Source organism: Engraulis encrasicolus, chromosome 16 (genome assembly GCF_034702125.1).
Source record: "Engraulis encrasicolus isolate BLACKSEA-1 chromosome 16, IST_EnEncr_1.0, whole genome shotgun sequence".
NCBI lineage: Eukaryota > Metazoa > Chordata > Actinopteri > Clupeiformes > Engraulidae > Engraulis > Engraulis encrasicolus.
The window spans coordinates 5,350,969-5,375,167 of record NC_085872.1 but is presented as its reverse complement, the minus strand read 5'-3'; the positions used below and the strand labels follow the sequence as shown (position 1 = coordinate 5,375,167).

The following is a 24,199-nucleotide window of genomic DNA, read 5'->3' as shown; positions in this document are numbered from 1 at the left end:
TTCCTCCTATAAGAGCAGTCACACCACAGGACACCATAAAATGAACCCAAGCATTGCGTGACAGAAAGATTGCAATATGAAGACATATTAAGAGGTTAAGAGTCACCTTAAACTTCCACAGCACTCTCCAATAACTGAGGTACTGACTGGTTAGGAGTAGAGATGATAAAAAACCGGGAGGATCCGGTTGGAGAGCCGGGTAAAGACCTCATCCGAACAGACCGGATGGCTGTCGTGCATTGATCCGCCAAAGGCGGGTCAGACGGCATTTCATTAATATGTCAACAAAATGGCAGTTACAGCGCGAGAAATTGTGAAACCGGAATATATCCTCTTTAGTTGACTACAACAGCCATTCTCTAATCTCCCTAGTATGCTGTTCAGTCACGAACATTCACTGAGTAAAACTGAACCAACTCCCGCCTCGTCATTCATCGAGCCTGTTTGATCCGTCCAGCCTGTTGTGGCCAATTGAGTCGCGGATCCCCGCTCCCTATGTTTGTGCTTCTGACTCTGTTGAGCTCTACATTTCTAAATGTTAACAGTGCTCTGCCAACGCTTTAACATCTCACTCTGTAGGCTACTCTTAGGGAAATTATAGTCTACAGACGTGACTCTATCACTCACTGCGTTACAGCGTAGGCTACAGTCTTTAAAGCCACTGCTGTCACTCCCCTCGTCCGAGTCACTCAGCAGCGGCGCCCTCTGCGACTCGGTGAGACGAATCCTGACTGAGTTGTTGGTAGCAGCGAATCCCCTCGGATCAACGCTTAAGTTTCGTTTTTGCCACGAGTGTGCGAGTCGCAAGGCAACTCGGCAGCGGAAGCGAGTGGTCATCTGCTGCTCGCCTCCTGACTATCCCTGCTCAACTAGACTTCTGCTCCCAAATATTTGACTTTTAGTCTTCTTAAATACAAACAACACACATTATTTATTGCAAAATCAGGAACATGCCGTTTCACTGCTGCCAAAGGCTGTTCGAGTTGTGGTTGCATGTTTAGTGAGGAGAGGTGGGTCGGATCGCAGCATGAGTTTACTCTTTGATTTATCAACATGAATTGATAAATGGAACAACAAAGGCATAGCTATTTAACGGCAGAAACGTTTTAAAAAATACATTATTATTATTTATTTTTATTTAGGCCTATTTTAAATAAAGTGATCCGTGTGATCCGAGTGATCCGTGTAATCCGGATACTCTCCTTGGAATGATCCAATCAATCCGGACGCCTCAAAGATTCGAGTTAAGCACCTCTAGTTAGGAGCCAGTCTTTCAGACCCTTGTAGTTGGCCTTGCAGCTGCCCATTCACAAACATTGACATACATGTCACCCCACAGGATGCAATTAGTGTTAAGAAATTGAACTTGTAGTTAATATTACTGTCTTGAGTTTTTTCCACATTCGCATATCTTAATCTAAAGTCAAGATTTATGCAATCATGCCAAATGCTTCATACATTATTCAAAATGTTGTTGGTTAATTTATATATATATTATTATATATTGTTTCATTAATGTTACAGTCACACCGCAGGAAATTTGACATATAAACCTTTACATAAATCTTAACAAAAATGTTTCTTCTCATCTAAGACTAATATGAAACATAATGTACCACATCTTCTTTCATTGACATTTGTTTTTTAAAGGAAAATAACAGTTTTGTAGGTTTTTAACCAATGTTACGAAAAAACAAGGCGTCACGTCTCCCACCCATGTAACAATCACCACAGTAAGTGCACCATGACTCATGAGCCACTATAGAGATTCACATGCCACTGTTATTAGCTACGACTCAGTACAACACTGAAAATCACCCGTCATCTGACACAGGTAGCCTACTTCACAAACAACAACAACATCATCCTCATGTATGGCTTCTTGCTTATAAAATAGCCTATAGGCTATTTATGTCCTCAAGCACAATTTTCTTTTTCTGAAGAGGACCAGGTCAGCACCATTAAATGAACACATCGATAAGTAACATAATGTGCCATATATCCGATGTAACCCAAGGTGCCATGCCAGGCGCAGATTATGTCTTATTTCAAAGCCAGCATGAAGTATGACACTCATCCAGTATTGAGTGCACCTGTAGCTACAAAAACTACTAAAAAAAGTTGAGTTTTCAGTTAAAACACACACACACACACACACACACACACACACACACACACACACACACACACACACACACACACACACACACACACAGACAGGTAGTTGTAGTTGTATGTAGTTGGTAGTTGTCACTCTGTCACTATGGTGAAACTCAAAACAAGTCAGGCCAACATAGGGAATCAACTATAGATGATCAAAACGTAGGTCTAATACGTTCACACGTTTTCAAACTTAGCAGAACACCAACTAAATTTAGTTGAATTTACTTAAGTAACCCTGAAGGAATACATTTGGAGTTACTGTTATAGCCTACAGATGCCACTGTCTTCAATCTCAGGCGTTCATCCATGTCACATCAGAAAAATTGCTATTTAACAAATGGGTGGAGACGGTCTAAGCTTTCTGTGTAAACCAAAACCAATTGGAGAACAACATATAAGGTAGGCTACAATTTATATGCCCCATCAATGAAATGAAAGTTCAACTTTGCGCTGAGGAAACAGTGCCCGTCTGGGATCTAAGCATGGATTGGTAATGGAAATAGCCTATTGGCTATGCGAACAGTATTTTGAAGTAGCCTAGTTAAACTTACCGTCGTACTGCCCGTCGCAACTCTATTCCAGTAGTAGGCTATAGGCCACCTGATCGTTGCTGACGAGTTGAAATTTAAATAGCCGTGCAGTGTTGGCTATATTTTCAGTAGACCACCTTCAAACTCCCAAACCATTCACGTAATGAACGGATCCCGCACTCATTTTCCTCAAGTGGACTTTCGTCGGCTTATCAGAGACGCCACATTCGTAATATTAGACCTATTACATGCCGACTGCAGCCGTCTTCTCCACCTTGGGTAGACTATCAGTTGTCTAACCTGAGCGTTGTTCCACGGTAAGGTGAGTTTGGAAGCAGTTTAGCTCCACCCATGTCAACTCATTCCAACTGAAGACCGAGGGCGCAGAGAGAGAGTATGGGCGCAGAACAGACGCTACGCTGGATACACTCTGATTTCCCTGTGTCAAAAAGAAATTACGCTCTCGGTTGCGTACAGGCAGTAACACAATTCAACGTGGTTGTTCAGCTAACCATAAATAATACGCCATGTAACTGCAGTCGAGTCACATGGTCAATTATTACATAATCCTGGTAGGCACCATCTGAGGCTTTAAATAACAAAATTGGTAAGGATGTTTTGACAGTTTTTGGTTACCGTCTAAAGGTCAGATTAGACTTCAGCAACTGCGAGCGTGAAAAGTCGCGTGGGAGTGGCCACGAACCAATTTTGTATTCATGCATCTGCGAGCTCTGCGAGGTCCGAGGTCTCGTTGCCAGCCACATTTGAAATTGCGCGATTAGGCTACTTTCACTACATTGTAAGCACTGCGGTCATTATTAAGCAATGTTGCTTTCTATCCCGGTTAGCGAGGTATTTTCACACAAATTGCAAAGGCAATGCAGTGGTATCATTATTTGACATACCCAGTCTGTTTCACGAGCAGAAAATGCAAGCATGTAAAGACAGTTGATTCTGCCGATGTGTGTTTACATTCGGTGGAGGAACGGTAGTAAAACCGCAGGCATTGTGCCACGAGTGTTCAACTGATGCATTGTTTGTTACTTAGCTAGCTTCGTGTATTACACACATTTACACACAAGGCATTAATAAAGTTTTTAACAGAATACAGCTCTGCTCTCGCAAACTACTGGCATTGCGCTGCCACAAGAACAGAACAAGGAAGTAGCGAGACGACCAATCATAGTGCCTTTTTGTCTGCGTACTCCGCGTCCGTCCGACGGATAGTTAGAATTTTTTCGAGGCGCTAGACAACGGGCGCAGAGCCTCTGAGAGGGGGGCGTGGACTCGCATAGACAGAAAACGGACGGACGCAGATTCTATGCGAGCGAAGCATAAATCTAGCTTAAGAGAACTCCTACAGCAATTAAAGGACGGATGCATTCCCGAACTACACGATTTCATAAGCTATTCGCAAACGCTTTGATAAATTTGTACAAGGGCGCACAAGTCACGTGATTTTATTATTATCCCATTAAGCTACTTTTATTATTGCACTTTGCAACAGCACATGGGCATTTGTAGGCCTACAGCATGATATGTGTGGTGCGCTGTGTCTTTTGGTGTTGAGCCAAACAACCAACAAACCAACACTTGTGGAAATGACAAATCCCTGGCGGGTTAAAGGATAGACCTACAATGTAATAATTACACGCAATAGGCTAGAGAAAAGAATGGATATGCCCTGTCGCCCAGCTTTAATTATTCGTATGAGTTTGCGTTTCAGGACGCGTAAAACCAGAGATTTTGATGCCCAAATGCAACTACATTTTCCACAGATAGACAAAACATCGCACCTTTGTGCATGATGCTAACGTTGGACAGTATTGCCACTTTTGCCATACGAAGTTCTAGGCTATATGAATATGGATAGGCTAGTGACTCTAAATAGGCTAAATGTCAATAGGCACCGGTGAGTCAATCGATTTGGTTTCCCCTGTGTCCCTTGACTCCCTCCATATGAAAACAATGTGAAGTGGCTCCCCCTACAGGACGGACAGCACGTCGGTTCTCTCACTGCAAAGCTATGAACTATGAAAGGAATCACGGGAAACCAAATCGGGTGCCTCATCGGTGGATAGGCTATGGTCTGTCTCAGATAGTGCACTTGTACACTTCGAGCACTATGTTTCAGTGCGTAATTAGGCCTAATACGCTATACGCACTGATACATGAAGTGCAAAATTTAAGATCCAGTTATGGTTTCTGATTGTAAGCAAGTGACGCTGTAAAAGCTCAGCCACAACGGATGTTTCGCACAGCAACACTAAATAATCATACGCCACTATAGACATTATAAAGCATATCAGGTGGTAAGAATCAGGTAATAGACATTAGGCCTAGTGGTAAAAAAATACAAATGTAGGTCTAGAGCAGCAGCAGCATACTAGCCTAATTGCAGCCTATACTAGCCTTCATTTCTCACCAATTAGAACCTACATTATTTGTTTCTTTCATACAGTAGGTTAGGCCTAGACCTACTCACTTGTTACGTTTGAGAGAACAAAGAATGACAAAATAAAGACAGGCCTAGTGTCCAGGAGTCGTAGGCCTATGAATAAATAGGTGTGTAGCCAGCCCTACAAAGCCATGTGGTTCGCTCTACAGCAAATCTATTTGTTTGATCATTTTGGGCAGTGCGCGCGTGTGTATGTGTGTGTGTGTGTCGAGTTTATATCCTGGAAGTTGGATGCTGTTTTGACTCATGTCTAGTTTACGAAACTCGTAAAATAGGCCTATCGCCCTCTACACAAAATAACTGGCCTTGGCTATAAATGCCAATAGGATATCCAACAGGCACTTCTCTTTGGAAGCCTGTGACATGTACACAGACTGGTCAGTGGGGGTCACAGTGGCTTCACGAAAGTAGGCCTACAGCAAATAGCCAAATATTGCTCAATATCCTCCATTGGTAGCCGTCATATTTGGAGGTGTTGTACCCTTACAAATGCTCTTATTTTGAATTATTATTATTATTTTGGATTGTGACTTAGCATCATTAGGCTCGGTCGTGACGACGCAGTAAGATTTTTGCTAGGCAGTGGGCATGCGCACTTTGCCAGTTTGATGCATTCTGGCAGAGAAAATTGAATATTGTACGAGAACGGTCACTAGCTGGTGGCCAGGAGTGGCACTGCAGCTATGTTCTCGCAGCCAAGTAAATAATGAATGGGTCCCAATGGGGCTGTATGCTTCTTATAATTGTATCTGCCCATGTAATTTTTTCCCTGGAAATAATGAAGTCGCTTTCGATAGATAAGAGTAAGTGAAAGCATTTGCCGACACGTTTGCATCTTGTCAAGTGTTAGATTCATGAAAATAACCCTTATTTAAACTATAGCAATGACATAACACGTGACAATCGACTTTACGGCACTTCACCATTTGTTTTGTAGCTTTAAGTCTGACTTCAGATGTCGATGTGTTTAAAGTTATGTTATGATTGTTGCGGACATCTGCTATTTATTGCATTTAAGGTGGTGGAAAAGCGGTAAGTGTTAATGGGGTAAAGGAAATGACAGCGCTCATTTGGGCACCTTCAATTAACATGTTGGACGGTGGGGGGGGGGTTAGGTGTGTGACCGTAGATGTCTGCGAGAATCAGTCAGAGTACGTCTCTTGTCAGCTCTGGTCGTGAATAGTCGCAGAGATTCCTCAGCCAGCATGTATTAGCCGAATGCTAGCGTGTTGCAGGACAAAACTAACAAGTCTTTGGGAGAACGAAGTCATGTCATGAACCTTTAACTTCACTTCTAATACAACTTCCATGATAAGGTACAGAATGTGCACACATCTTTACAAACCAGAGAACGGAACCGTCACAAATCCCTGCTGAGCCATTTAGCCCAATAGACTCCCATTCATCTTTCACTTGCCTGCGTTCGCCAACGGGGAACTGTGGGAGTCAATGGTAGTCACTGTGGGAGTCAATGGTAGATACCTTTCTCCTAGCTTAGAGATTCTCTGATTCTGGTTAGAATTTTCCAACCACAATGCATCAAACTGGCTAAGTGCGCATGCCCACTGCCTAGCAAAAATCTTATTGCGTCGTCACGAACGAGCCTATAGTCGATAGACGCATGCAGAGTTACGCACCACAACAAGTGGTTCTAGCCTCAGTAGGCCTATGCTATAACCAGACAAACAGTGCACTGAAAGCTGTATGCAGAAGTGTTTCAGATACCCGATGTACGGGAGGTTGACATTGGAAACATAACTTCAAAGAGAGAATTGCAACGGCTAGGAGGTTGGTTTTCGGTTCACGTAGGCCTAAAATAGCTTAATCTTCTCAGGTCGTACGCCTGTTGTCAGTGAGCCCTTTCATGAGTTTCATAGTAGCAAATTAATTTGTTTAACAATGAATATTTATCAAACATTACGAAACAACTGCACCATACCTGTGCTCGATAGGCTACGATATAAATAGGCCAAGCTTGTTTCCGAAAGTTCCAAGTTGTTTGTTGTTGGCTTTGTCGCCACTGTCTTGCAGTTAGTTTTGTTGCAGGACATAGTTCCAGAAATGTTACAAAGTAGCCTATGTAGTGTTTCGGAGATACATTGTCAGTGTTGGGAGTAACGCATAACAAAAAGTAAATAATTACTGTAGGCCTAATAATGCATTACTTTTTGCAGTAACGCAATAAGCCTAATGTATGGCATTACACGACAAAATCTGTAATATTAGTTACAATACTAACTAACTTAAGTTACAAAGCATCGTGCCATGACTTGCATTTTAATGGTGTGCACTGTGGTGGGTAAGGGAAAAGCTATTCCTGAACCTGGTAGGCTTTTAGTCTGCATGCTGCAAAAACACCTCCTGGACTGGAGGTGAAAAAGTCATGACTCGTGAGCTTGATTTACACTGTAAATAGCAGCCAGATCCATAATTTAGGCCCACAGTTGGCAAACGTATAACCAAAGTAATGCAAAAGTGAAATGCCTTACATTTTAAATTTAGCTATATTGAGTGTATATTTAGAATTATTATTTTCAAAAGACAGTAAAAAGGGTTGGACAATTTGAGAGACCTGCCATTTTACAGGTTGGTTGCAACCCATTTTAGTATTGGAAGTTTCCTCTTGCATCGACAGTTAATCCTGTTGGATGTGGTTCATCCTTCTTGCAGACATTACCTTGGATACAGTGGCTCTTGATACATCACAAAGACTTGCTGTCTCGGTCAAAGAGGCAACAGTTACGCACACCGAGAATTTCCCCTTTTTGAACTCTGATATGTCACCCATAATGTTGTGCGCATTGCAAAATTTTGAACAAAACTGTGCTCTTACCCTGCTAATTGGACCTTCACACTTCACTTTACTGGTCCAATATGCAATTAATGAAGATTGGCCAACAGGCTGGTCCACTTGAGCCATGAAGCTTCCCACACTAAAATGAGAGTTGTCTCAGTTATTTTGTCCAACCCCTGTAACTTGCCCACCACTGGTTATTGTACGCTATTCCCATGTGTTTTCATAACTAAAGGGGTGCTACAAGATGGATCCAGCCTTACTTCGGGAGAGGGAACTGTTCAAGAAGAGGGCCCTTAGCACTCCTGCCGTTGAGAAGAGGTCAGCCCACTCCGAATCCAGTTCTTCTAAAAAGAAGAAGGCCAAGCTAGAAAAGGAAGCATCATCAGGATCCAAAAACAACGCAGGTGAGATGATGCAGGCTGTAGCACAATGTGAGCCAGCAAGGACCAGAGATTGCTTTGAGTTGATCGGGTCTACCCGTGGGTCTACCACGGTGGGGGGGGGGACCTTTTTCATGAAGGGGCCACTTCAAAAGTCCTTCAAGAGCTGTAAGTGTGAATATGTACAAGGAGGCAGCCAACCCACAACGAACCCCACCTTCATTAGGTCCCCTGAAAATATATTGTATTGGATATGTAATGATTACTAAGATTGCTTTACAAAACACGTCATATTTCATGTGAAACTGCAGAACATTAGAATTATATCGGGGGCCAGATGAGATAAATGGCCCTCGAGACATAGGTTCCCCACCCATGCTGTACCAGGTGATTGTGAAGAAGACGTGTTTGTTCTTATTGAATAGGCCTAGCGCTGTCAGAAATTCATGAGAAAGGCACACAAGCAATATATTAACACAAGCACACAAGCAATATATTATCATTACTATATTTCACATACTTAGAAACTTCTCCAAAGCGACGAAGGCTCCAGGTCTTGGGATACAATAGAGGGAATTAGGGTAACTTCACAAGAAATCAGACACACATAGAATTTAATTGAAAACGTAGTGTGCCTTTTTAGTGGAAAAGTAGAACCCATTGATTATAGGCTGCTTTTACTGGTAGAACCCCAAGAACTTCATTTGGGTCATTTCACGCGACACTTTATGGCCCGACCGATCTGGAGTTAAATACAATTTAGTGTGCAATTAAGAACCCTAGAACGACATTTGCATGAATTAGCACAAATATTAAGGGAGGAACAATGAAAGTTTTGATTGAAAGAGTATGACACTATTCATCCTTGATTATGTCAGTCAGTTTAAGTCAAAAGAAGATTATTTTGATGTTGTTTGAAAACTCTTTTCTGGCTCTACAAATTGCACAAGCAATATGGAACACACATTATCCGAGTTTGAATTATGACATTTTAAAATATTAAAAGTTCCATATCAAAAATATATATTTTAAAATGGCCAATAGCATATCCAAACCCAGCCTGCAATGTCACGAATAACACCTGAAATGATGGTGTTTGGTTCTTGAGTCATTTCAGAGATAATGTGACTTAAAAGTAGAAATGAGTTGTAATAAAGTAGCAATAGAGTATAGGTTTTAGGGAAAAGTACCCCACCTGACACTCCACCCAAAATGCTAATGTTTATGCTAATTTGGGCAGAGTGTCAGGTGGGATAACACAGGACAGGTGGGGTAATCTCCTTTGACACTTCGCTATTACTACTTTCATCCCTTAAGTCACATTATCTCTGAAATGACTCAAGAACCAAGCATAGAGCTAGAGATAGAACCAAGATAGAGCTTTTCATACTCTGATAGCATGCTGTTTGTGTTGATGACACGTTTGTTTGTCGAGCCAGAAGAGAGCTGTGCTGGGTTCAGGTTGATTTCCTGATACAGATATCTAAATGTATCCAGTGTTTTTGGAGAAGAGGATAAAAGTTTATTTTCATCCGTCGTTAGTATGATGTGGTATTTGTATTTGAGCCCGGATTATTACATGATCCAATATTTGCCCGGCAGTGGTGTTGGCAGGTGGTGCTGTTTTCATTCTACAGTTGGATAAGGATTGCCTCAGTGAGGATATGAGGAGGACAAAACAGCACAGTTCACCTGAGCATCTTATAATTCACTCAAACTCAGGGTGTTGTTTTACTAGATTCAACATAACCCTTATGGATGGCTTCTCTTTTTCTGGTTCAGCAGTGCATAACAAAAGTTGCCATGTGTGAATTTTATTTTATATGAAACATGTACATGAGTTGAGATTTTACATATAACAAGCCACACATACTTTTTGATATACTGTGCATAACAATGAATTGGCACATTTTTCAAAATACAAACACATTCGGTAATGTACATTTCTCTTCAAGTGCATTTCACTGTTTCCATAGATTCTTAATAACACAGTGCATTTACAATATTAAGCAATCGTGATGAAGCCCTCCCCGTTCCCATACGGAAAAGCAGGTTGAAGACATAAATATGTACAATTCTAGTGGCAAGGTTACATAGCATGTCACCTGCATAATTAATGATTTTCAGTGCAATTTCCCTGTCTCATTCAAAGATCCTTTCTACTGGTAATCCAGCTGTGATAACTGAGCAGTGTGTATTCCCTGTAAACAGTGTAACGTTAAACACACTCTGTTTAGTTGGCCCAATATGCCAGAGGAACATCAGACTAAAGACATTTGAATATTCTGACACATGTTTTCAAGGGAAGGATGTCTACTTGGTACAGAATCTTCAATTGGTGAATTGACATCTGAGGCGGTTTTACAGCCTGTTGTCTGTCCGTTGTCTGTGATGCGGGACAACCAAAAGATATATGCCTATGTGCCATTGTGGAGATGCTGAGCTGTGTGCGGTCAGCAAAGTACACTTTGTTTGTTGAGCCACTTAATTAAGGACTGTCTTGTACTACACCACCTCTGTGTGGCTGGTGTCCCTGCAAAGAGCGCCTCTCTCTTCGCGCAGTTCCCGCACTGTCTTGCCCTTGGCAAAGCATCCGCAGTCCAGCAGCTCATACATGAATGCTAGTGCAGCGAGGGAGAGGACGGTGAGGATGAAGACCATCAGGATGACGAAGCAGGCCACGTTCCAGCCATCGTGGAATGGGTATAACTCCTGAACCTGTAACTGCACGTTCTTCAGCGGCATCTCTGGTCGCCATGGCAACTCTCCCTCTGAGATGTTCATGGACATGGTTATCTGCGAAACACAACAAGATCATTTTTGATTCCGTGAAATCCACAGGTTTGCCAAAGGGTTTTCAATGGCATAGCATTTTCCCCCACTTTGACATTTTACACGGACAAAGAAAGAGAAGGGGGCTTGATTCAGCCACCATAGAAGGAACAGTTAACTGGTCAGCTCATCAACACTGAACTGAAAACCCCTCTACCTATCACTCCCTGCCTTTCCCATGAGCTCATGGGTGTAAACAGCACAAGCAGCAGTCAGGTTACACAGATTGGGAACCCAATAGTGATAGAAGAGTGGACAGGTTGTGTTGTGTTATTAGCAGGACTATAAATTAACTTTTTTCAGCGCCAGCCAAATTTGGTTAGGAGATTGTACTTGTAAATTTGGTTTGTTATTGTCCTAGCCAAACATATATTTATTATCAGTCCAAGTGGCTAGTTTCTTTTCTACCAGCTAAACTGTATTTTTACCAGAATTTGGCTGGTTGGCTAGTGTTAATTTAGAGTCCTGGTTACTAGTAAGATACACCAGGCTTTAACCAGGTCAGCTGTGTAACATGATCTTCATTACTAGGCAGACTACCACATAGTCTCACTAAATAGCCGGCTATTTACATGACCAATTCTGAAGATACAGTATGATGCAGTGGTTAAAATGTAATCACTTAGGCCTAACTGTTATACAGGTGTTGGCTGAAAGTCTTGTGAAGCATCTCTTGATCACATAGCCTATTTATAGTGAATGTTTTCCACATGTACTACAACCATTATAATCTGTTATAACGATATACATTTTGGTTGCTGACTCTTAAAAACCTAGGCTGTAAAAATCAATGATTTAAGAACAATTTTCACTATTGTCACTGGAGAGACAACACCGGAATATTCTTTTTCTTCTTTATTCAAGTGCACAACATGATGTGATCATGTTGTGCATGATCTCTCCTGTCAATGCACCAGATAATAAAACAGAAGCACGTGGAATTACCCATTTGTTGAACAATATTATTGTGTTAGGATATTAGGCTGATTCTCTCTGCTGACTCAGTAACCCTGAATCACCCTGTGCTGCACAAGAATAATAAACAAACATCTACCAATTCAATTTTACCCATTCCCTAGGACAACATATATATTAACATTGTTGTGTTTTGTAGTGTTAAAGCTTATTTCCATCAGGTTTAGTGCTTGCAAAGGAAGAGACATGAATGGACACTAAGCATGTTTTTCGCTTCTTGGTCAGGCTATATGTGAACTGGGCACTCAAAACATAACCTGGTTCACTGATGCGTGTATTCCTCTGTGTATATGAGTTTGTGTCTACTCTGGGCGGCTCTGAGTGCTCTCTTAAAACGTAAGCCACAACATACACACTCGTGTGCAGGCACTGCACATTAACATTAGTTTAACTCACTGAGTAATTCTATAATGGAGGAGCAGGTGGATTTCCCTCCTTGTAATTGACACCCACATTGCCCGGCTCACACTGTAGTGCTCCATCATGAGGCCTCTCTGGACTGGTCTCATCCCCCAAGAAATGGACCCATCTGGGCCTGGCTAGGCTCTGACTGCCTCCTCTACCTCTTCTGTATACCTGCAGTCTATCCATCTAGACTGATGAGTGTCAGACAACATAGGATGTTTCATAGGAAACCCACTCATGTATTTATTAATGTGTACTGTCACTGTCTGCCCGGCCCTTATTTCCTCTAAGCTGCCGCCGATCCTTCCGTCAGTGCACAGTGCTCTCACTGCCATTGCTCACTATGCCAAGTCAGCATTGGCCAAGTAGCCCTTAACAGTGGCGCCGTCTGGACACACTATTATGCAGTCTCAGTTGATCTATAGAGAGGAGCACAGTGGAGGATAAAAACACGAACTGGCAAATGTGAGATTCAGGGTACCATTTCTTAATGCTTCTCCACAGCCTTGCCGCTCCCGCTGAGCTCAGTGTCAGGTGTCTGTGATGCTATTCAGGCTGTTGGCATTGCAAAAGCATTCAAATGACTAAAGCATGCATACCTTACCTGTGTGCTTGGAGTGGAGTGATACAGGTCAGAGATGCTGTCTTTCCTCTCTCTCTCTCTCTCTCTCTACTGCTCCCTCCTCTCCCTGATGCGATTCAAGCACAGCTCGGAGCTGTTTTGAGACAGCACTACATTGGGACTGGCTCGCGTTGCTTGCAACACAAAGACCAGAGCCCCTCCCTCAGATGCTGTAGCGCTAGGCAGCAGGTCCCGCCCACGCCATGAATCATTCATTAGTCAGAGCTAATGGTGTCTTCTGATTGGCTGCATTCCAGTGTCCCCTTCAACCTCATCCCAAGCCACAGGGGTGCAAAGTGAAAGCTGTAGTTGCCAAGAGCATATGATTCGATAGGCTGTTAGGTAGGGACAAGATGGAGAGTCGGAATAGTCCCATCCAATACAAACCCGAAATTTAGGATTTGTTTAACTTACCGGATGGAAGACATGACAATTTCATCATACATAACCTCAGTGCTTTAAAAAAAAGTATTGTGCCCAAAATATGTGGCTGAACAAATATTCATTAACATAATCATACAAAGAATCAAAATGTTAGAATGTAAAATGAAGATAGAATAGAGATAACTGTGTTAATCACTGTCTTCCATGTCTTTGGTACAGATTCCATTAACTTGAAGGCACTCTCTGGCAGCTCGGGATACAAGTTTGGTTGTCTCGCCAAAATAGTCAACTACATGAAGGTATCAACATCACCCCAGTGTGAACAACTTCTGTGTTGTGTCCAACATGCTTTCAGATTAGACATTGCTATTCAGGAAAATGTACATGGTATTATCCAAGGTATTATTGGTTTTATTGGTTTTACTCCTATGTGTTTTTATATGCTGTGGTGACTCTTTGTGTGTTTTTATGTTGGACTGTCTATTGTGTATTGTTTCTTAATGATTATTTATTGTTAGCTATCTATTATATGTTTGTCTATTTGTCTGGAATGTGCTGTGTGGATGGCCAGGTGACATTCAATTTCACCTGTGGGGATTAATAAAGTCTCTCTCATCTCATTATTACAAATGAACAGTTGTGTGCTTGCTTGCCTGATTTGTAACCATTTTATAGCTCACCATCCTAGCCATCCACACGCCATCCCATTAAACTAGTGCTCAACTGTATGCATGGGTTATACATTTAAATGCATTAATAATTCTCAGTAAGGGTACAGCATGTCTCTGTGTTTTGGTTTTAGTGGCTTGTCTTTCTGAAGTAAACATCTTGTTCACCAGGCAGTGCCAACTTGGCCTTAGCTGTGAGTGAGTGTGTCACACCATACATGTGACTCATCTATATATGCATGATGTCCTCCATGTCTCTGGGCTTTCATCAACACGCACTGGTATCAGCTGCTGTCTCCTGAGTGGCAGTGGAGCACGCGTCTGAAAGCAAGTGGTGTCAACTATAATCAATTCAGCAATGCATTGCAATGCACGGCAGGACAATTCAAGAATCGATTTGGCAAATGCCACAATTGATGCAGCATATTTTTTCAAGTGTCATTTATGTCTGTGGGCATTTCCGGAACAAATGAACTTTAAATTCAATGAAAGCATGTTCAAAGCATTGACAACTGCAGGACTGATGCACTCAACAGTCATTAAAATGTTGTTCAGTATCTGACTGCTTGTATTGCGTCATGACTAATGAAAAATCGAATCGAATCATTACCTGCCGAATCGTAATCGCAATCGAATCACAAGGGCAGTGCCAATGCACACCACTACTGAAAGCCACAAGAAAAGCAGGCGCTTGGTCATGCAGTAGAGTGGGACTCAGTAATGCATGGACGGAGCCCTGTCTGCTGTTGCTGTAGGTTTCAGGCTGAAGGGAGAGGCTGTGTTCAGAGGAAGGGGCTGGTGCTAGGACTTAAGTTGTTAGGGGAAGACCAGGCGTGGATACACAATCAGCAGTTTGTGGTCCTCTGACCACTGCTTAATGGTTTAAAATGATACAGATGCCTACTCAATAAGTTGCCTATTTACTTCTCAGAATACATCACAGATCAATACAGATCAAGCACAAGGCATTGACCCTTGCCTACAAAACCATCACAGGAACGGCCCCAGCTTATCTGAAGGACCTACTAACGCCTTATGTTACTGGAAGAGAACTGCGCTCATCCCTCACAAGCCGTCTGGCTCTGCCATCCAGTCACTCTAGGTAATCCCAGTCAGGATTGTTCTCCGTTGTGGGTTGGGGAGTAACGGATTACATGTAACGGCGTTACGGTAAAAGAATACAAAATCAATGTAATTGTAATCCGTTACATTACAAGCAAAAAAATATGTATTCAGATTACAGTTACATTCAGTGGGAATGGGGATTACTTAACAGGATTACAATTCTTGCGAAATTGCGTCTTTGGTCCCTTTTATTTATTTAATTATTATATTAACTGATTTATTTATTCATTTATTGTTATGCCGCGGCTTGTATGTTGTGATTTTTGGTTTTTCGCCGGAATCATCACCTGTTACGTAATGACGACAGTGACAGTAGCATATTTCTGAGTAGCATTCCTGACCGACCTACGTTCTCTCAGCCTTGCTTCCCTTCCCTGCTGGTGGGAGTGTTCAATAGTTCGTTGTCGTTGCATCAATCACTCAGTCAAAGAAGTACAGAGCAGTCGTGAGCAATGGAGAAAAATGCATTTACCCGGTGGAAATACAATAAACATTTCATTTTCAAGGAAGACAAGGGCGCCAATATCGATGTCCAGTGCCGGTTATGCCAACCCAAAGTCAATATCTTGTCAGCGTGTGGTCAGGACTTGCTGTGTGTACTTTAATTGACAAACTAAGCCTAAGTAAGCTTTCCTCAATTTATTTTAAGTCATTGTAAGTGTTTGGGGGGAAAAAGCATGATTCACTTAAGTCATTATAAGTATTTTGGGGGAAAAGTAATCCAAAAGTAATCCGTTACATTACTTAAATATTGAAGTAATGGGATTACATTACTGAATACATTTTTGAAAGAGTAATTTGTAACTTTACCGGATTACATTTAAAAAGTAACTTCCCCAACCCGGTACCCAAGTGGTGGAACGGTCTCCCAGAGGCAGCAAGACTAAGCACATCTCTTGCAGCCTTCAAGAAACAACTAAAGACCTTCCTCTTTCAAGAGTATCTACTAGACTAATGCTTGAGCTGGCCTTGCCCCAGGGCAGACTCCTGACATGATGTTTAGTTTAGTTTAGTTTGTGTGTGTGTGTTTGTGTGTGTGTGTGTACTCGTTATTTACTCTCTATAAAAAAATAAAAAAATAAAATAAAAACTAACCCCTCTTTGCAACTGCACTTGTTCTGTATATCTCCTGTGCACTTTGTATTTGCTTGTGATTTTGGCTTGATTATGTCCTCTTTTGAAAGTCGCTTTGGTTATAAAGCGTCTGCCAAATGCAATGTAATGTAATGTAATGTAATGTAATAATACAGTCTTGCAGTGGCCTAGTGGTTAGGGAGTTGGTCTTTCAATCTGTGGGTTGTAGGTTCGAATCACATCCTAACCTCTCCCTACACCTTCATCCATGGCTGAAGTGAGCCATGAGCCACTTGAGCAAGGCACCTAACCCCAAGCATTGCTCCAGGGACTGTAACCATTACCCTGAAAATGAATAACTGTAAATTGCTTTGGATTAAAAAAAAAGTGTCAGCTAAATGTAAAAAATGTAAATGTAAAATACAGTATGTAAATGTAAAATACAGTATGTTTAAATGTAAAATACAGTATGTAAATGTAAAATACAGTATGTAAATGTAAAATACAGTATGTAAATGTAAAATACAGTATGTTTAAATGATCTTAATTGTTTTTTATAGGGGCACTGTAAGAAAAGATTAGAGTGGTAGGGCATCTGTAAGACCATGGCTATCAATTTATTTTGTAATTCTTTGTTTGTTTCTGTATGTACTTCCCAACTTCAAACAGACCAGGCATCAGAGAGGTGACACACACTTGCTGACTCTGGATGAGATTCTGGACGAGACCAAACTGCTTGACATCGGCATGAAGCAAAAACAGTGGCTGATGAGTGAGGTGTGCACAGTATGCTTCCTTCAGCTGTCAGATCCCTACTGTTACTGCCCCCCTGGTTGGCAAGACATTCTCACAGTGAGACACTAGTGGGCGCTATGGAGCTGTCTGAAAATAATTTGAAGGTTTTTTTTTTTCTCTTTTTCGCTGTCTCTACCCTGCCGTTTCTCTCTGCTCTTGCTCTTTCTCGCCCCCTGTCTGTCGTTCTGGTATCTTTTCTCTTGAGAGGGGTCTGGCTGCAGGCTTGCAGCCGGGTCAGTGGTGACGTCACCACTGAACTGCGGGACAGAGTCGACGTCACACGTGAGCCACACGACAGTCTGTGGGCCTACAACATAGAACTATAAAACCTACAAGACCGCGACATCAAGCTAAAATGTAAACAATCCGATCCTCGGTCTCGTCGTTTGAAATTCAGACTTTAAATTGAGAAGACATGTTTTCAACACGTAGGCCTATAATGCTGCTTAATGTCGAATGTTATGTTTTGTGGTCTGTGTCCACGCTCTGCGCATGTGCAACACGATTCGTGGAGTAGTCGCCCTTCAGTTTGCTAAAGGCTTGTTTCGCTGAAAGGCTGTCTGTACTCTGTAACATTTCTTTTGTGTTCGAGTAGCCGAGGTTATATGGCATTTTTCGTGGTTTATTGATACACCACGTAATGTTATAACTGTAGTGTGTGCCGGGAAAGAAACGAAAGGCCAACTAACAGAGTATCACGTGGAACATTAAAACAGGCCAACACCTCTTTGCTGGTGGTTGAAATTTGAAATTTGGAAGGCAAAATTCAGCAGGTGGCATGGTGGCTCAGCAAGTTAACCCCGCATCTTGTTTTTCTTTGGGATAGCGATGAAGTGGACGATAGTCGCAGGTTCGCGTACCCGAGGGGGACGAGTTGTGTTATCATACTTCTGCCACATTCCTAACATTATAATGTTGCCGGTGGTGTATGGAAAATATCTTGACCAGAGCCATTTCCTTGGGTTAATTAAAGTTAAAGATTAACGACACATGGCGTGGCCGTCTGTCAAAGATAGCCGAGGCCTTTTTTTTCTTTTTCTGAAAGACGATGTAGGCATAGGCCTACATAAGAAAGAATAATAATAATAATAATAATAATAATAATAATAATAATAATAATAAAAACACATTGTGTGCAGTGCAAGCTTGCTATCTCAGTTGCCAAAGTAACACAACTCCCCCTCGGGGACGCGAACCTGCCACATCGTCCACTTCATCGCGTGTGACGTCGACACTGTCCCGGACCCGGAGCAGTTCAGTGGTGGCGTCACCACTGACCCGGCTGCAAGCCTGCAGCCAGTCATAGTTTCTCTTTTGGTTTTCACACCATCTGTGTAGGACTGGTGATTTACCAGCAGTGGGTGGCAGATCCCGTTTTTCTCATTTTCCTTTGCTTTCCAGTATGCTGCTCTCGTCATTCTTGAGTGCCAGATCAAATCCGTTCTCAAATGAATGCTTAGGACCTGGTCTTTTCAAATTGTTCCATCTGTGGGGTTGTTTTCCACCATTTTAATGTGCACTGACAGTGCATCAGTAACAAAAATGACTTGAATAGTACATTATAATGTAATCACCCACTGTCTCTCTCATACTCCTTGTCTCCTCACTCTCTCCTTGTCTGTCAATCTAGGCTCTTGTCAATAACCCAAAGATAGATGTGGTTGATGGGAAGTATGGCTTCAAGCCCAAGTTCAATCTGAAGGATAAGAAGGCTCTGCTGCGGCTGCTGGACAAGCATGACCAGCTGGGCCTGGGCGGCATCATGCTAGACGACGTAGAGGAGGGGCTGCCCAACTCTGCCAAGGCCCTCAAAGTACATACGCCTATTCACTCACACTCTGTACAGCATGAATACATTTTTAAGTTATGCATTTTAGTATAACACCATACTAAGCGTTTATTTTTAGTAAGGTTCTAGGGCTGGGCGGTATGCCGCTAAAAAAAACATGATAACGGTTTTCACCTACACAAGGTTCACTTTTTGATGAGAGAAGTTTTTTTAAAAAAAAGTTTTTAATCCAAAAAGTGATTAAAATAGAAATGAAGATTAAAGATGTCCTCTCAACGTCATTTCATTAATATTGCTGTGTTCTCCATTGTTATTGAATGTGTTAATGTGTTGTTAATGTTAATGTGTTCTGGTTGCTTTGTTTCAAGCCGTTTTTGCAAGCTAGCAAGGTGGCTTGTGGAGAAAGAGAGGGTCTTCCTGGTTTCTCGTGTATTTCTGTCTCTGATTGGTTCCCTCCCTCCTGCTCTGCAGAGAGATCATCTAAAGTTAGAGTTGCCACTTCCCCGGGTGGTACTGCACTATTAGGAGCCAACGGAGGCGTGCAGGCTCCATTCAGGGCTGTGCTCTTTCGACAGCGACCCCTAGGCGAACTGCAGGCATGGACCGAGCAGAGTGAGACGGCTGTATGTATGAGGCTTTGTGCTCTGTGTGTATCTGAGAGTAGCAACCAGCTGATAGCTAAGCTAAGCCAGGTTGCGGGCCACCAGGCATTGCTGGTTTTGAAAACAAGCACAAAAAAATTACTCGACATGTTTTTAGAAAAATGGGTCGACATAAACCTTTGTGGGCAACGCCTTCTTTCGATGTGACGCAACACAGAAAGGCTTTCGTGATTCGCTCGTTTCTCTGCATTGATTATGTTAATTGGGAAACACCGGGAAATACAGCCAGGCAAGGTGACGCAACGCTATAAGAGCCTTGCATGTGAGTTTAACTTGGGGTGACCGTCCGATTTTCAAAAGGAGTGAGTAAAACTGTTTTATCGGAAGTTGGCCTTTAATTAAAATTCTGGATTTTATCTCATTTTTAAATGTAATTTCAGCCTTTTCCTCACAAATATTGAGATGTGCGGGAAATCGCTGTTTATGAGAAAACATCGTGCCGAGAACCGTGATATTAATTTTCTTCATGAAAACCGTGATACACATTTTTTCCAGAACCGCCCTGCCCTATAAGGTTCTTAAATTGCAATTTAACCTTCATCAAATGCCTAATATAATTTCCTGTATATGAACTACAATTAGCAATGGCATTATAGTTGAACTGTATAGGGGTACATTTCAAACAATGCTTAATTAAGAAAGCTCATTTGTTCTGTCTGAAGGCTTTGGGAGATCAGATCATATTTGTTACAAGACCAGACAAGAAGAAAATTCTATTCTTCAATGACAAGCACTGCCAGTTCACCATAGATGAAGGTGGGTTGTGTGTGTGTGTGTGTGTGTGTGTAACGTGTGTGATGTGTGTGATGTGTGTGTATGAGTCTTCTCAAGCTGCTGCTGTACAAGCACACGGATGTGTTGCTGTGTGCGTGCGTGTGTGTACAGCTGACATGCTGATACAATGGGCACTGAAGCCAAGTAATTACTTGTGATGCTAACCCAGACTATGAAATATTGGCTCGTTAATTCCTAGAATTATTTATGAAAAGTGACACGGCTGTTTGTCTGCCTGCTTCCACAGAGTTCCAGAAGTTATGGAGAAGTATTCCAGTGGATTCCATGGATGAAGAAAAAATTGAGGACTACCTGAAGAAACAGGGTATCACATCTATGCAGGAGACTGGACCAAAGAAAATGGTAGGTTCACAAACACAATAGCCCCCCAGCCCCACATTAAACACATACAGTTAGGGCCATAAATATTTGGACATCTGCACAATTTTCATCTTTTTGGCGCTGTACACCATCTCAATGGATTTGAGATGAAACAAATGAGATGTACATTAACAGCAGACTTTCAGCTTTAATATGAGGGTGTTTGCGTCCAAATCGGGTGAACTGTGAGGGAATTATGACATTTTCTATCAGTGCCTCCCAATTTTTAAAGGACCAAAAGTAATTGGACAGTCTAGTATTTATACATCAAACGTTCAATTTTTAATTATTTGGTTGCAAATACTTTCCAGTCAGTTACAGCCTGTAATTTGCAATCCATAGACATCATAGACACTGGGTTTTATCCCTGGTGATGCTATGGTGAGCTCTCTATTGGAACAGTCTTCAGTTCCTGCTTATTCTTAGGGTATTTTCCCTTCAGTTTTGCCTCCAGCAAGTGAAATGCTTGCTCAATGGTACTCAGGTGAGGTGATTGACTGGGCCATTGCATAATATTCCACTTTTTGGGGTAGAAATGGCTTAGTGGCTTTCCCATGAAGCTTTGGGTCATTGTCCATCTGCACTGTGAAGCATTGTCCAATGAGTTCATAACAATTATTTTTAATATGACATGATAATATAGCCTGGAAGCAGTTCCTTTCCTTCTCTATACTCTTTTCTTCCCATTACTCTTGTACATGATTATTTTTGTCTCCTCTGTCCAAAGGATGTAGCTCAAAACCTATCAAGTCTTTTTTAGACGTTGTTTGGCAAAGCCGAATCTGGTATTGCTATTTCTGATCCAATCAATTATTTACATCTTTTAGTGAACCCTCTGTATTTCCTATGGTGAAGTGTTCCTGAATGTTCTTGATCTTTTTCTTGATTGTTGCCTTGGACATGTATCCACCGTCCTCTTGGACACTGTTCTACATCTGGCCAACTGCTGGGAGATGGGTTTTTGTTCACCACATACAGAATAATGTCTGTCATTCACAGCATTTGCTTTCCATGTCTGTGAGGTAATTTGGTGTTGCTCTGAAATTTCTTTTTTTCAATATTCTGAACTCTTGAATGGATCACATTCAATGTTTCCCCATCTCTCAAATGGGTATCTTTTGATTTTTTTCAACCTTATGATGGCTTGCATCACTGATAGTGACAGGTGGAGATTCCGTAAAAATATATGGAAATGCAAATGAAACACTTTAAATGAACTCTAGGACCTTTTGTTGACATCTTGGTGATGGTGTAATAAGGGAATAACACATATCTGACTGGAGAATAGCTGAGCAGCCTACTGTCCAATTACTTTTGATCCCTTGAAAAGTGGGCACCACACACAAAAAACGTTGCTATTTCTTTCCTGTTAATGCGATTTGGATTTTAACACCCTCACATTAACGCTAAGAGTCTACAGTTAATGCACATCTTGTTTGTTTTATTTCAAATTCATTGTGGTGGGGTATAGGGTGGAAAAGGATGAGAATTGTGTTGCTGTCCAAATATTTCTGGCCCTAACTGTACCATTTCCACCACACTATTCATTTTGGGGTGTAGAATATAGTGGTCAACTCATTTGGTTGTTCTTAATTTAATTCTCTTTCACCGGTTTCTGCAGGCTCCAGTACAGAAGAGGAAAAAGGCAGGCAGCCAGAAAGCCAAACGGTTCAAGACCCACAATCACCATCTGGCTGGAGGACTGTTGGAGGACTACACCGATGGAGTGCCCAGCAAGCAGTGACCATGAGTGCCCAGCGAGCAATGACCGTACATGCATAGTCCACCACATGGAACACGCACACGCACACGCACACACACACACACACACACACAGAGCAAAGGGAAAAAACCCCAAGGAAATGGACATCAAAAGACGCTATTTCCTTTGGATGAGTAGAGTTCAGCGATGAACACAAGTTGTAACTGTTGTAAATATTTGTACATATACATGACAGCTTCAACTCAGAGAAGAACAAAAATAGTATGTTGATATATTTTATTATTTTGTTTGTTTTAGTCCAGTGTGTAATTTTAGGATTTGCATGGAGAGGATCCACCTATTCTTTTATTGTATGAAGTGTCAATTTCCAAGCCACAATGAACCTGATGGTGGTAGTAAAAAAAAATTGTGCAAAACATGGCATTTGTGTTTGTCTACATTCTGAAAATAACCAAAACTACACACTGTAGGCTACCTTTAAGACAGTTAAAGTCATGCCCTGACAGCAGCCCAGTGCCATCTAGACCTATGATTATTGATTTATCTATAGAGTGGTTGATGAGAAGTGTGGTGTTGAGGCAGGGTTTTTGGGAGAGCTGGGGTTAACTGGCTTGTTGGTTTCCGGACAGCCGCCTTGTTGCCTTCAGCCCCACAGAATTGTCACCAAGCAGAGTAATCTCAACAGCTTGACTGGGATGCAGGCCCAGGGTATAGGTCTTATGTTGCCAACGGGATATGGGGAAAGGGTCGAATTAATTTTGATATCTACACAATCTGCAGCAAGTCCTATCCACAGGGTCTCATAATTTATGGCAGTCTGAAACGTGACTATTCCTTATACTTTGCTGTACCGCTCATAGTGATCACATTTGTCCGAGCCAATTTCAACACTATAAGCGGTTGATCACTAAAACCGAATTTGTAGGCTATTATTTCAGGGTTTTTTTTGTCTATAGGTCTATCGGTCTGCCCAAAAAGTCTGCTAGGAAAGACGAGGCTGAAATGCATTGCAAAGCATAGACCACACACGGGTCGTCATCTCTTATGATGTCAAATGAGTTTGTAAAGTTCCCAATTCGACAAACGTTTTCTGGCGAGTTTCTGCATATTGTGATTCAGGTTATATGCATGCAAAAGCGCCACTAGACTGGGCATCTTAAAATTGCTACACTGATAAATAACAGACTGTTGCACTATGGCAAGCGGTTTTAACATCTATTAGCTAGGCTCGAATATCCATATTGTCATTGTAGATATCAACAATGTCATTCTGGCTAGTCGTGATAGCCATTGGAGATATCTGAAACGTCATTTCCACTATTCAAAATGATAGTTATAGATATCTACAATTGTATTTTGACTAGGCGAAACGTATGTTGCCTTCACGATCTCGGGACCTCTCGAGACAGCTGACGACACAGCTCACGTGACAACCGACTTCTGGAGTTTGGCGCATGAACGCCACTGATCACGGAACAATCGGGAATCATGCCTGTTTTGTTTAGGTCCTCTTTCCTTTTTTTCACTGCCACTGGAGCCTCCACATCCACGACATATCGGGTGCATCCCAATATGTGTCTTTGCCTCCTCCACTTGTACTTGTCTCCTCGTCCCGCCTCCTGGCCCCTCCTCCGTGGAGAAAACGATAAAGTTTCCCAGCTG

At 41.9% G+C, this 24,199-nt stretch overlaps 3 protein-coding genes across 5 annotated transcripts in view; 1 reads left to right on the top strand and 2 right to left on the bottom strand.

Moving 5' to 3' along the window:
* fhip1aa (FHF complex subunit HOOK interacting protein 1Aa) overlaps positions 1-2,799 on the bottom strand; it is a 33,898-nt gene extending 31,099 nt beyond the window's left edge. Inside the window, exon 1 of the mRNA XM_063218376.1 lies at positions 2,715-2,799. The gene's annotated coding sequence lies outside the window, so the exon portion shown is untranslated. The remainder of the gene's footprint in view (positions 1-2,714) is intronic.
* Positions 2,800-2,914: 115 nt separating this feature from the next.
* Positions 2,915-23,434, top strand: LOC134465010 (general transcription factor IIE subunit 2-like). Of its 3 annotated transcripts, none has more exons than XM_063218394.1 (8): positions 2,915-3,010; positions 8,181-8,352; positions 13,766-13,845; positions 17,083-17,190; positions 18,839-19,021; positions 20,322-20,415; positions 20,681-20,796; positions 22,436-23,434. In XM_063218394.1, the coding sequence occupies exons 2-8, from the start codon at positions 8,193-8,195 to the stop codon at positions 22,556-22,558; spliced, it is 864 nt and encodes a 287-aa protein (XP_063074464.1). In that variant the 5' UTR covers positions 2,915-3,010; positions 8,181-8,192; the 3' UTR covers positions 22,559-23,434. The 3 variants fall into 3 exon arrangements, with proteins under 3 accessions (XP_063074464.1, XP_063074463.1, XP_063074465.1); XM_063218393.1 differs by having other exon boundaries at positions 2,929-3,015; XM_063218395.1 differs by lacking the exon at positions 2,915-3,010 and adding an exon at positions 6,851-6,939.
* On the bottom strand, positions 10,133-13,206 carry smim18 (small integral membrane protein 18). The gene is made up of 2 exons (XM_063218403.1): positions 13,145-13,206; positions 10,133-11,124 (listed from the first exon to the last, which is right to left on the bottom strand). Exon 2 carries the CDS (start codon positions 11,116-11,118, stop codon positions 10,834-10,836), a length of 285 nt encoding a protein of 94 aa, XP_063074473.1. The 5' UTR covers positions 11,119-11,124; positions 13,145-13,206; the 3' UTR covers positions 10,133-10,833.
* Positions 23,435-24,199: the final 765 nt, after the last annotated feature.